This window comes from Tympanuchus pallidicinctus, unplaced genomic scaffold (assembly GCF_026119805.1).
Source record: "Tympanuchus pallidicinctus isolate F22 unplaced genomic scaffold, pur_lepc_1.0 scaffold11, whole genome shotgun sequence".
Lineage (NCBI taxonomy): Eukaryota > Metazoa > Chordata > Aves > Galliformes > Phasianidae > Tympanuchus > Tympanuchus pallidicinctus.
In genome coordinates, this window is record NW_026294627.1 from 16,987,402 (window position 1) to 17,000,135 (window position 12,734).

Genomic DNA, 12,734 nt, shown 5'->3' on the forward strand with positions numbered 1-12,734 from the left:
GTGTGGGCTGGTGAAGTGCCGACTAGTGAGGCTTGACTGCTATCTTAATTTACATCCCTACAGTTCGTGTTAACTCCAGACAGAATTTCAGATACATTAGCAGCTTAGTTTGATTCAGATACTTATATTGGTTATTTGCCATTTCTGCTTGACAAGTAATTCCTGGCTTCCCGAGCTAGTCCCCCATAGCAAGGCCTGCAGCCCTGGCAGGGAAAAGGAAACGTCAGTGGGCTGCTCAGCACTGCCCAGCTCCCTGCCGCTCATTTGTTACCAGGTGGCAGCCAGAGGAAGGGCAGCCTGTGTGCAAATGACGATACAAAAAGGAGCAACCAGATCCAGATTTAACTCAGGAAAATCACGACTTCTTCCTGAATACTGAAAAAAACCCAAACTGAATCAAGCCCCACTGTGGTCAGTGCAGAGAGCTGCTGAAGAAACCCTTCTGTACTCAATCCCAGGTAGTTAAATCTGGACAGTCAAGCAGAAACCTCCCATTCCTTCCGCTCCACTACCCTGTCTAGCTGATGACATCTCCACAGAGTGCTTTCAAAGGTTGCTGTTATTGCTACGTGCATTTGTGTTAATGAACGAGGGATCCTGTTGATACAGAACAGCTGCCCTTCTCCTGTTGTTAACGTGACACTTGAATACACCTAATCATTGTTCACAACAGCAAGCAACTCCAACATCCAGCCTACAGTGCATTACAACAGATTAATTCCTGTAACGACTCCAAAGAACAAGAAGAATGCCAGGCCTTGACCTGGGTGGGCTCCACAGGATTAACTCAGATCGAGATTAAGGCCTTACAGTGATGATAAAGCCTGACCCGCCAGCCCTGGTGTCACATACTGTATAGCCGTGTGACAAACCCCATGTGTAATTCCCATTGAGCTGACATCCAACACACGTACCTCGGTCCAAGCCCCCACTCACTCGAGGGTGGGTTTGTCTTCGTGCCCCCCTCTGACCTCAATTTACAGAGAGGTCACAGTGATGCAGCCCACAGCCTGTGCCAATAAAATAAATCACATTGGATGGCAGCTGCTCCTCCCCAGCACCTCTCATTGGCTCTGTGAAACGTTTGTTGGACCAAGTTAAGAACAGAAAAGACTCCGGGATCCCTTCTATTCTCTGCTCAGCACATTTATTTGCCCTTCTCCATTATTTGGAGGTTTTTAAAAGTCTTTTTTTTTGTATCCTCAAGAAAAACCTCCAAATTGTTTACATACTGATGTTTAGTGTGTGGCTTAGAATACAAAGAGTGAGCTGATCTCAGTTTGTCTCAGCGGGCAGCTAATTTTCCTTGTGGTGCTACAAAAGGAAGAAGCAGTTAGCAGTTTGGAGGACACCTCACATTTCCTAAAAAGATTTTGCTTCTAAATGAAAGAAACTGTTTAACAGGTTAGATCGGGATTAAGATTTGCAAACTCCTGGGATCAGGTTTAGCCTCCCCTTATTTATCTTCTCCCCTAGAATTCCTGCCTTTAAACAAAACTAATCTTGCAGAAAAACACACACACGCACACACTTGGCCCCTGGACATTTGCGCCTATGGCAAAATTATTTGCAATTTCCCCTTACTGCATAATTGTCTCATTAGCACTGCAGAAAGAAGGTGATGACTTTTCCCTCCGTGCCATCGACCTAATCCAGGAGCAATCCTGCCTGGTGCCACAGGAGCCAAACCTTCTTTGTAACATGGGAGGGGACTCGGGCCCCTGAGGTGGCACTGGGAACCAGCCTGCCGCTGCAGCGCCGGCATTCACTCACAGCCTGTCAGTGAGATGAAGCCAGTGAGTCAGGCTGGTTTTTGTTTGTTTTGTTTTTTTTTTTCTTTGCTAAGCATAAATATTCATATTCAAATTGCTTTCGGATATATTTAAATCAACAAAAGTTCTGGATGACGGTCAATAGGGCAAGAAACAGCGCCAACTTCTCAAACGCACAGATGTAGTATATACATTAACCACAAAACCTGACTAGAACACAGCAGTATTTACTTTATGCTATTCAGAAACGTGGCTTGGCGACTGAAAATTAATAGAACTTGTCTGGAGGACAGCATAAGCTTTCTAAGAGCTCTTTCAGCTTTAAATTATGCCCCAGTTTTCCCTCTTTTTCCATAGTGCCAATGTATGCAGCAGCACGCTTGCCCCTCTCACAGAGTCAGTGAAGGCAGCGTTCTTCCCAGGGCTTGCCATGCAGGGGCGGGCAGCCTGCGGATGGATCTGCTCTAGAGAAGGGCCCGCTCTGGCCGCACAAACAAGCAGCAGGTCTTCCCTCCACAACCAGCAGCTCTGTGTGCACATGCACTCACATGCATGTTAACCTTTCCTAACTTCCCCCAGCCCTCCCCTCGCACCTGGCCGGAGGAACGCCTCTGTAGGATCACAGCACAAGGTGCACACGCTCTTCTGTCTACGGATGTGAAAAGCTTCTACCTCTCTGTTCCTACTGGTTCATTCTATTGTTAAAATGGGAATGGGATAATGGAGGGAAATCCCAGGCTAAATCTGAAGTGCACATCGAAATATAACCTGCAGAGTTACCTATGTGAGTTCCTTTTTGTGAGAATGCCATGCGCTCCACGCAGCTGCCTGGCAAGCTCTCCAACTCCCACAGCCTGGCTGTGCAAGCAAGCTACTGATCTGTTTTCAGAAAGCTAGGATAGAGCCCTAATAAATCCTGTAAGAGGGCAAGAAGTACTCTATATAATTCATTGCTATTGTGATATCCTGTTATAAGAAGGCAAATAAGCATTTTTAGCTACAGATTGTGTTTCCACTGCAATCAAAATTTTTATGCCAAATTGTCTGTTAAATATTTCAGTCAAATCTAGTAATCAGTGAATGCTGGAGGGAATAAAGTCTACATGCAGCCGTGTGCTCCTGGTCTGTATGTAAGAAAACAGGAAATCTCAGCACCCTGTTCCAATTAAGCAAAGGCTGATTTCTCATGGAACATAAATTTTCAGCTTTTCTCCCAGAACAACCTTATGCTGATGCTTTAAACAGTGGTAAAACATTGCTTTTAATTTCACACCTCACATAGCACAGTCAAATGCTTCATAACAACATAAACAAAACTTTAGGCAGAGCTTTGCGACTGAAGTCGAACAATGGTTTCCCCCCACAATACGTACTACTCAAGGTTTGCAGGGAGAATACAGAAACGTGTTGGCTAAGGCCACAGAAATGAGTTCTCTGGTGTTTTGGCTGCTGCTGCCGACCCTAGTCAAGAATGTGTTAAGAGTGGATGCATTGATCCAAATCCCATTATTCCCACCACCCATCAAGCAAAGAACCATTTATTCTATTTCTGTTCTCCTTTTGGTTGTGTCATAGGATCGAACAACTTGTGACTGGGAAACAACGCCGTGTTCTTCTTGAGAAAACGCATAGCCATCTGAAAAAGCAAAGGAAGAAGAAAAATGACAGGAGTTCAGCTCAAAACCCAAACAGTTTTAGGCATAGCTGAAATTACAACACAGACAGGAATGATCCTCATTTCTATGCTGCACTTCTGTCATCTATAGCTGCGCCCACATGGATGCCTGCCAGCTCTGTCTTACTGCTCTCTCAAAGGCCACATTAGTGTACATGGTCAACGTTTCCCTCTGAGCTGACCCAGCTAACAAACTTTGCATAAATTTTGGACACCAGCTTGACTCCCACGGTAGCAGAGCTTCTTTATAGACTGAACAGGCAGGTGGAGATTTGCATTTTTGGTTGACACTATCGTCTGCTTGGTATCTGCGGTCTGCCTGGAGGAACACAGAAATGTCTACACCACAGCTGGATCTGAGTCACATCTTCCTAAGTCCATTCAGGAATTCTTTTATTTTTTAACAAGTTCCCAGGTGTCACCTGACAAATTGCACTGAGCAATTGGCTAGTCACCCAAATCTTGAAGAAAAGAAACTTCAACTTATTATGGAGGTCTCTGTTCTGCACAAGTTAATTCTGTGAGCTAACATAGTCCTTTAGTCTCCCTAGACTCCCTCTCCTTCTCAGATGAGAAGAACTACACGTCTGGTTTCTTTTAAAGCACTGTGGACAACACAAGTGACTTTTCTGACATCATCTGCAAAACACCACGACTGATAAAACCATCACAACAACTAATGGACCAAGACAGTGAAACTCAAAACAATGTTAAAATCAGACATGAATTTACAGAAAATTCTGAACAGAGCAAAGCACAATATTCTCTGTGACACAGAGAAAGGATATTTCACTGTGAGAGAATGAATAGTCAGAATGGAAAAGATTTGCATTGTTTCAAAATACAGAGAAAATGTCACAGGCTACACAGAGCCTGATAAGGCTTTGTAGTAACAAAATAGTCAAGAGTGAGCAGGTGTGAATTCTGCCTAGGAGAACCTAGGAATGATACCACAGTCCTGGAAGTGGGAGCTCACAAACGCTGAAATCCTACCTCAGAGCCGCCCCTGGATGAGAGATGCAGCACCAGGTAAGGGAGGACAGATTTGCCAAGTGCTACCCAGAGATGTATTTCAGGAGTCCTCCCTTAACAGGCTCAAGCCGTATTCCCTCTGGATCATGTACCAAGAGAGAAAAGGCTGAAGCAGGATATGAAGGAGACCTTGCTGGGAAGAGAGTCTTGTTTAGTTATTTGGGATGGTCTTCTCCCCTCACAGAAAGGGGGTCAGCATCACCTCTGATGCCTAACAGGGACTTTGCTGGAGATGCGACTTCAGAAGGCAGAACGTGCCCTACCTTAGCAGAAGAGCACAATAGCTGAAGATTAACTGACCTGAACCACAAGCACAGCAGGAAACTTTTGTTAGCAGACGGAGGAGGTTCAAGCAGAAATACATCATCCAGAACTAAAAGCAATCACATTTCCCACTTGGAGTGATTGTAACACTGTAAGAACTTCAATTTCATTATGTGACTGATCCTGGCATCCCTATTCATTTTCCCTGAGCATTCCATGCCAATATACATACAGCTACAGGGGTACAGCTTGGGCTTTCCTGTCTCTAGCTGGAGGTTCACAAAGTATATTCATGAAATACAACTCTTTTGGAAAAACTACGTGCATCCTGTATAACTGCAAAGGAAATATTTACAAAACAGGCCTTCATTTAAAAAAAGGTGGATTCACACCTGCATAAATAGCTCTGGTGGGATTATTCCATGTGAAGGACCAGCCTCCCGTTAGCTTTTTTGGCAAAATTATCGATGGAAAGTCAGTTTGGTCAAAGACTTCAAGGTTAAGTCCTAACAGCCTGGCAGCTGTGCTCCAAAACTTGGTGTGCATTGAGATGGCTGTGCCATATGTCTTACCAGTAGGACCAGTAGATTCAGTAGATTCAACGGCTGTAACTACTGTAGAAAACACTGCCTGCTGCACAACTGCGTGCAGTCTGTCAGACTTAGGTATTTTTCCATTACCTGCTTATTTCCAGAGCTACAGAACAGCTAGGCAGAACAAACACTCTGCAAAGCCAAAGCAAAATGCAGTCAGACAAAGACATTTAACACACACCAGCAGAAAACACCTTAGCCAACAAATTTTTGCTGGATTGAGATGAGCACTGGTTAAGAATACCAGTGGCATTCCTACGTCCTCGTGTTCTTAATCCAATCCAAAATATCAGCAACGAGGTTTTTGTGCATTTGTCAGGGGAAAGTACTTGCACCTTGCCCCTGTTCAGTGAAAACATTCGACACTATATTTAAAGCCTTTACCATAGATCTCTATACAACAAGATCATTTCACACCATACTTTTAATTTGTATGATGATTAAGCTTGAGCTTCAAGCTGCTCAGGCAGCTGTCTGTGCCCAATGAGAATGCTGTGAACACTCACGTCCCATTCACATTCTCTGTTTCCACTCTCCAATTCCACTGCTTTCAGACCCCATCCAAAAACAATGAGTTTCCACCAGCCAGTTACTAGGGAACACTTCGGAAGTTTGAACTTTTCCCCGAACCCTGGCTTTAAAACCACACCTAGGAGCCTGCTGCAGAACAAGGCTCCCATTGTTCCAGCCCCAGGATGGAGCGGCTTCTTAGGGGCTCTGTGGCCACAGCCACTCATGGCTGCTGCAGAAGGAAGAACCTTTGTCCTCAGAGACCTTCTGCTAACAGAGGGAAGGAGCAGTTCTAAATCTCCGTCAGCGTGGCTCATTTGTCAAGCAGAGATTCACATACATTCTCATCAAATCTAAGGTTTCATTGGTACCCGATACTATCAGGCAACCTAATGAATTTTAAAAGAGTTCTGGTGTTTTGCTTTTTTTCTTTTAAGGCTTTGATATTCTATTAGTAGATCGGAATCCAGTCTCCAATCAGGTTTCTAATTTAACAGAATCATTTTCTGTTTCCTGCAATGACCATTCTGGTCTGTGCAATGCTGGATGAGAGAAACCCTCTCTGCACACATCCCGAATGTGCAGAGCACACTGCTCCATCTCAGCAGCTCACTCATGTGCAATAGCTTCCGAGATGGGATCAGAGAGCAGGGTGCTGGACTACATGATCTCCAGAGGTCCCTTCTGACCCTACTACTCTGTGACGGCTTGAAAATCTGCTCACTGAAAGACTGTGCAGTTTTACATTCTTCAGAGATTTATTTTAGAGGCTCATTGCTCCTTGTGCTCATCTGATACACCTGAACTGCTGGGTTTGTTGAACAAACACAGGTTCTGGCTGGGAGCCTCCCAGAAATCTTTCCTTCCTGAGCATTTCACTATTTCATACACACAGCAGTGTGCAGTTCAGCATAGCCTGCAATGTAAGATGCCTTGTGCCATCATATTGTTTGTCTTGGGAGAAAAACACCCAGATTCAAATCCGCTAAAAGGGAAAAGAACTGTAAAAAAACCCACAAAAAACAACCCTTTAAAAAGTGCCATGTCTACCAAAATCTCCATCACAAAACGAAAATCAATGTTAGAGTATTGCTTGGCCAAATTCTCTCTCAGGCCAAACACTGTTCTGCAAGGAGACTTAATAAGATGTTACAATTCACACCTCCCAATTAAACTGCCCAATTTGTAAATGCAAACTCAGCTTTGACTTCTCAGGGAACCCTCTTCTGTGAAAGCAAGAGCTGCTTTAAATCTTCTGCATTCTGACTGATGCTTACAGAAATCATTATTTCCCTGCTGATAAACCACGCCAGTGTTCTCTGAAAGACCCAAGAGGAATTCCTGACAAATGGTCCCATCTCTGTTTTCCCAGATACTAACTTATGGGTATGTGCATGTAACATACAGAGCCAGATGCCTCGGCATCAATTCTAAACTAATTATTCCCACTGCTTTTCCTTAAGATGATTTTAAAATATAGTCACATTACTCAACAGTCAACAAATACGTTGCTGCCTTGTAAAAAAAAAAAAGAGACATACTATATTTCCAACACATGTAAGATAGTAGGAAACAGAGTTTTAAAAGCTTCTGAAGTAGCTACCCTGTTGTGTTTCAAATCAAAATGCGCCAGGAGTGAAGTGAAAGGAAGAAGGTGTCTGCTAGTGGAAAATAAATGGTAAGATTAGAGTCCTCAGCATGAACACATTATTATTATTTATTATTCGTCAGCCCCCATGCTGTGAAACTAACCTCAGCTGACAGGTGTTTTTTTCCCACTGATTAATAAGGTGCAAACCATGCGCCCTGTGTTCACATTTACTCTATGCAATAACCATATACCATTGAAGGAAGAGGGATTTTCTTTGCAAACATAGGAAATCTGGGCCAAGCACGTTAATCCTCATTCAAGCACGGCACTCTGCATTTAAAGAGGAGTTCTGCCAGAGCAGTGCTTAATAGGGGGATTCTGCTCTGTTTGTAAGAGCATGCAGAGACAAATGACAACTGAACACTGACAGGATACTCTGAATTACGAGAGTGAATCTGCACTGGAGAGATTGTATTGGGCATTCCTTAGAGACAGCCAAAGATGAAGGCACCTGAGCAAATGGGACAGCACCACCTGTCCTGATGGTGAGGCTCTGGGGACAGGTGGCAGAGGCCAGTCGTGCAAGGAAGACAGGGGACTCAAGAACTGTCTTTGGTGTCCAGAGAGCTTGTCTAAAGGAGCTGCTAATTCCACAAAGTCAGAGCTAAAAAAGAAAAGACAGCAACTGCAATGGAGACTTGGCTTGCTTTGCTAATGCTTTAGGAAAGGGGATGGCTCACCAACGGAAAGCTATGAGACACACTGCGCAAGCTTCTCTTTCCCACCCACCATAGGGCTGTGCAGGCTTGTGCTCTGTCATCTTTCCCCGCCACTGCTGACGACCAGAAGTAGCCTTGAAACGCCTTGCACTATTTTTCTGGCACTTATCTGCATATGATTGAAACACATTTATATAGGCATCGCTTCCACACCAAAAAGTTGGAAACATTTTTTGTCAGAAGTTCAATCTCAAACCAGTACTGCATCTTTACCATTTGTTCTAGGAAGTCTAACCTCATTTTTCTTCCTCACTGGGACCAAAGCAGTTGATTTGCTTAAGCCTTTGTCAGCTCTAACTAAACAAACCATTTTCATGTTTTATATGCAAGTGTCAGATTCTGAGCTGAAGTCACACAAGAGATTTTTGGAAGAAGTGCCCTTTACAGGCTGAGAACTTGGAGCCTGGCAATAACACACAAACAGTTCAAGACTTCAAACACAGTGCACGTAGTGTGATTTAAGATATTGGCCCAGCAAGTCAAGGCGACTGCCCTATTCATCAATTCTTTGCTTTGAAGATTTCCAGCATTTAGTAAACAGTTATACAACTCAGGGTTGTGAAAACAGCACATATGTTCTCCGAATTTCACATGCCCTTGTACATGCAGCAGCTATGCAACATTTGAAAATACATTTGACAAGAGATGATGGAAATTTTAAAGAATAGTGGCTATGATGTAGAAAGAGTCTGAGAAACCTAACAGCTTCACCATGAAATTTATATTCACGTGAAACAGATCGCTGACTGCAATTTGTCCTGACTGCACTGACTCATTTAGCACTTCAGATAGTTATTGAACTTAGAGTTTATGTCAATGTCTCATTTTTCTTTCCCAATAGCAATTCGCTTATACTGATATGTGCACCACCAAACTAAAAGCATATATCAAGTCTGACCATTCGCTACCGGTGTATCTCCTTTGTGCACTGTGGTGTCTACAGCAGACTTCCTTGACAGTAATTTTTTAATGCATTTCACCAATTCCTTCTGCCAGTCATCCTCCTTGGAATTCCCTCACAGAACATGTTTGTGTGCCCACAGCAGAGCTGCAGTCAGCATCCCTGCCTCCCTGACTCACAAGATTAGATGCTGCAAAGAACACGTGGTCCACAGGGCTGCTTGGCGCATCGATCTCCTTTGCCAGGAGCAATGAGATTGATAACTAAAGACCCTATATCCCATTGAAAGCAACATCTTTACAGCTGCTTTGTAAAGGACAAGCAGATTCATCAGTGTCCCACCCATTCTGATCAAATTTCCTGTGGAAAACAAGGATACCTCAAGCATCTAAGTTCTCAAATCCCAGCCTTGCCGCCATGACATGAACCACATTTCTGCCACAGAAAATAGCACAGTCAACAAGTGAGATTCCAGTTAGCTTTCTTGAGCAGTCAATGATCTAACTTCTCATTGCAACAGTGATAGAAAACCCAAATCCCACTGCCTGCCCCTTGCCCTCAGAGCAGTGGTGCTGCATGCAGGGGGTTATTTCCTTAGTAAGATGAGCAAAAAAAACCCAGGTCTGGCAGATAGAGGCCTGTCATGTGTTCCTCCAGGAAGATGAATAAATGGATGACTTCAACACCGGCAAGAAATGCAATTTATTCCAAATAGCATCACTGAGGAGGTGTGAGGTCAACTCTCCTCCCTAGAGAGGATGAAGAGGGAGAGGAGCAATGCAGCTCTGCTTGCCACAGCTTTCCTCATCAGACATACATATCTCCCAGTCGGCATCCTGCAGTATCACTGTATTCTCAGCTAACCACAACTAATAAGACTTTATGAATAAAGAAGCTGTTTCTATTTAAGCCAGGCTCTATCACAACATTTATTTTATCCTGCTGAGTTTTTGATTTCACAGAATTCTTGAGACTATCAGGATTTTACGTTTAGAGAATCTGCATGTTGGGATTCTGTCATCTGGGCCCGTTGATTGAATCCTAGGGAATTATGCACATTTGAGCTCTGCTTGCCTAGGGCCAAATACACTAATTCCACTTCCAAATGTACATCTCCTGGTTGGCAGCTCAGCTTCTGCACTAGATTATCTCTACCTACAATTTAATTAAAAAGTAATCACCTTTCGTTTCACTCCTCTGGGACTGACTGCAGTGCAACACACAAGTATACACAAACCATTACTTACGTGATACACTTTGCTGGACAGAATGAGCACGGAAAAGGCTCGGAGGAGTTTTCCTGCCAAGCCTTTTTAACAAATGATCACGTTCGTTCACGCTGAGGGAAGGAAAAAAAAATCAGTGAGTAACCAGGTAATTTTAAGATAAATGTCAGCTGTACTTAAAGTACTTGTCAGCTTTGGCTTTGTCAGTATTTGAGATGGTGGCAGCATGAAAAAAAATAAACCTTTCCTTTAAACTGCACAATACCCATAATATTCCCTAATAATGGAAACTCTTCCTTTCTAAGGCCACTTTTTAAGGATTACATTTAATTCATCCATCCCTAATATCACAGTCATTGTGATTTCTGAATGTAACACATCTACAAACTGTTACAAGCCATATCAAATATCCAACATCAAGTGGTATGGAGCATCTCAAAGGAGATCTCTTTCTAGTATTACATACACAAAGGATGGCACCCACCAACTGCCATAGAGAGAAGGAGCAACACGTTGCAGCTTAGCACATGGCAAGAGGTCTCTATCACACCTGCAAAAGTGCCTGAAATAACTGAAAGCAGCACCACTGTTGAGTTCTAAAGATTTTCATCTCCAATCCTGGAGAAAAAAACTTTCAAGAGTCCCCTTTGCTTTACACAGCTCGTATTAGAAGACTGAACTTACCAACAGTAAAAACACAAGCTGAAGGTGAAAAATACGTATTTCAAGCAGTTGAAAGAAAAAACTAACTGGATTTAACATACACATGCATATCATTAGCTCCGCTATCCACTCTTAAGTTTTACAGACATCAAGAACTGTATGTCAAGAATAGACTATGGCTAACATCCAGACATTTCAGAGCACTTATCTACATAAGCAAGTGGCATAAAGTGCAACAGAAGACAGCGTAGGTGTAGAAATCTTGTTGTACTGAGGCGTCCAAGAACTGTTGTATATGAGATGATTAAGAAATACATATTACAACCTACTTCAGTTGAAAGCTATGGCTCTGGGCAGCCTGGTCTAACGGCTGGCAACCCTGCTGATAGCAGGGGGGTTGAAACTAGATGATCGTTATGGTGTTTTTCAACCCAGGCCATTCTATGATTCTATGATGATTCTATGAATGTTCCTGTAAGATGGAATTGCTTTTTTCCCTGTCTCATACTTGTTCCTAACACTGAGATGGCAACATTGCAGATGCCTACATTGCAGCTCCTTGCAGTGCCTTTGTTCCATTCACATCACGTTAATGCTGCCTGCTTCCATTTCCAGTCTTGCTTGTTCTTTCATGTCCTCATTCACAAGTAATTCCACTGGTTATGCCATAAATGTGGATACACATTTGAAAGGCAAACACTGGTATCTTTCTTGGGTTAGATTACAAGTTCACATATATTTGGTATATGAAATGGAAATCCCAGCAAGCACAGCTGCTGCTGCCAACAAGCTCACAACAGCTTTAAACAAACAACTCCCTTTCACTGAAGCAATTTGCTAACTTCAAACAAGAAAGTAAGCAAAGAATCTCCGATACGTCTATAATGTGTAACCCAGCCATGCAGGCTTATATTGCACTTAATATTCCATTAGGTTAATATCCAGACGCACAGCCCGTTTAGTGAGTAACAAGATGCCCATGAAAGAAAGGGAGGAATCCTCCTTTTTTTCTTTTTACTTTTTTTTCCCTGTGATCTGTGAGTCCAGCCAGCCAGGTTAAGAAACCCTTTGGACCTTTCCCATAAAATCTTTATGAACTGTCAACATTTTCAGATGATTGGTCTCTTTTCCTCCTTCACTGGTCACAGCAGAATCAAGCCTGCAACAGATACACTAGGCAGCTTTTCCTGTCTGCAGCCAGTTTTATTTCCTTGGTAGCATTTTCCTTCAATAGGAGTTGGAAGCAAAACTAAAGACACTAACTGAGAGCATCAAAAAGCCTGTAAGAGCTCACTTGAATCATGAGATCTGCATGCATTCAAAGAGAGAATTACAGTTTTCCACTAAAAATAGAGATGCAGTATGGAAACTTCTGAAGAGCTTGGAAGATCCAACTTAGAAAAAAGACTGGCTGACTGAAAGAAAACCAAGTATACAAAGAAAAACCCAAATGCTGTAGGCATGCAGCAGAACAGAAAGCATACTACAAAGAGTCATCACAGAAGAGGATGGCAGGTATACAGTGAGACATGACATTTTCCAAACTTAAGCTAAAGAGGTTGACAGCCTCCAGAAACCACCACTGCTGGTGTGTGCACTACCCAGCAATGTGGGGCTCAGCAGAGGACTGCCAGCTCACTCAGGAGCGCACAGACCGTATGTGCAGCAAACAATCTGAACCTAGTGGTGGTCTGTGACTGAGAGAAGAGGGACACCTGCCCATCTTCT

At 43.2% G+C, this 12,734-nt stretch overlaps 1 protein-coding gene across 5 annotated transcripts in view; it reads right to left on the reverse strand.

The window, feature by feature from the left end:
- Positions 1-1,810: 1,810 nt before the first annotated feature.
- The window catches only part of ATP8A2 (ATPase phospholipid transporting 8A2), a 314,861-nt gene continuing 303,937 nt past the window's right edge, over positions 1,811-12,734 (reverse strand). For all 5 annotated transcript variants that reach the window (XM_052671190.1, XM_052671191.1, XM_052671189.1 and 2 more), the window contains 2 exons: positions 10,365-10,456; positions 1,811-3,408 (listed from right to left, as the gene is read on the reverse strand). In XM_052671190.1, coding sequence (XP_052527150.1) covers positions 3,311-3,408; positions 10,365-10,456 — 190 coding nt within the window. In that variant the 3' untranslated portion in view covers positions 1,811-3,310. The remainder of the gene's footprint in view (positions 3,409-10,364; positions 10,457-12,734) is intronic.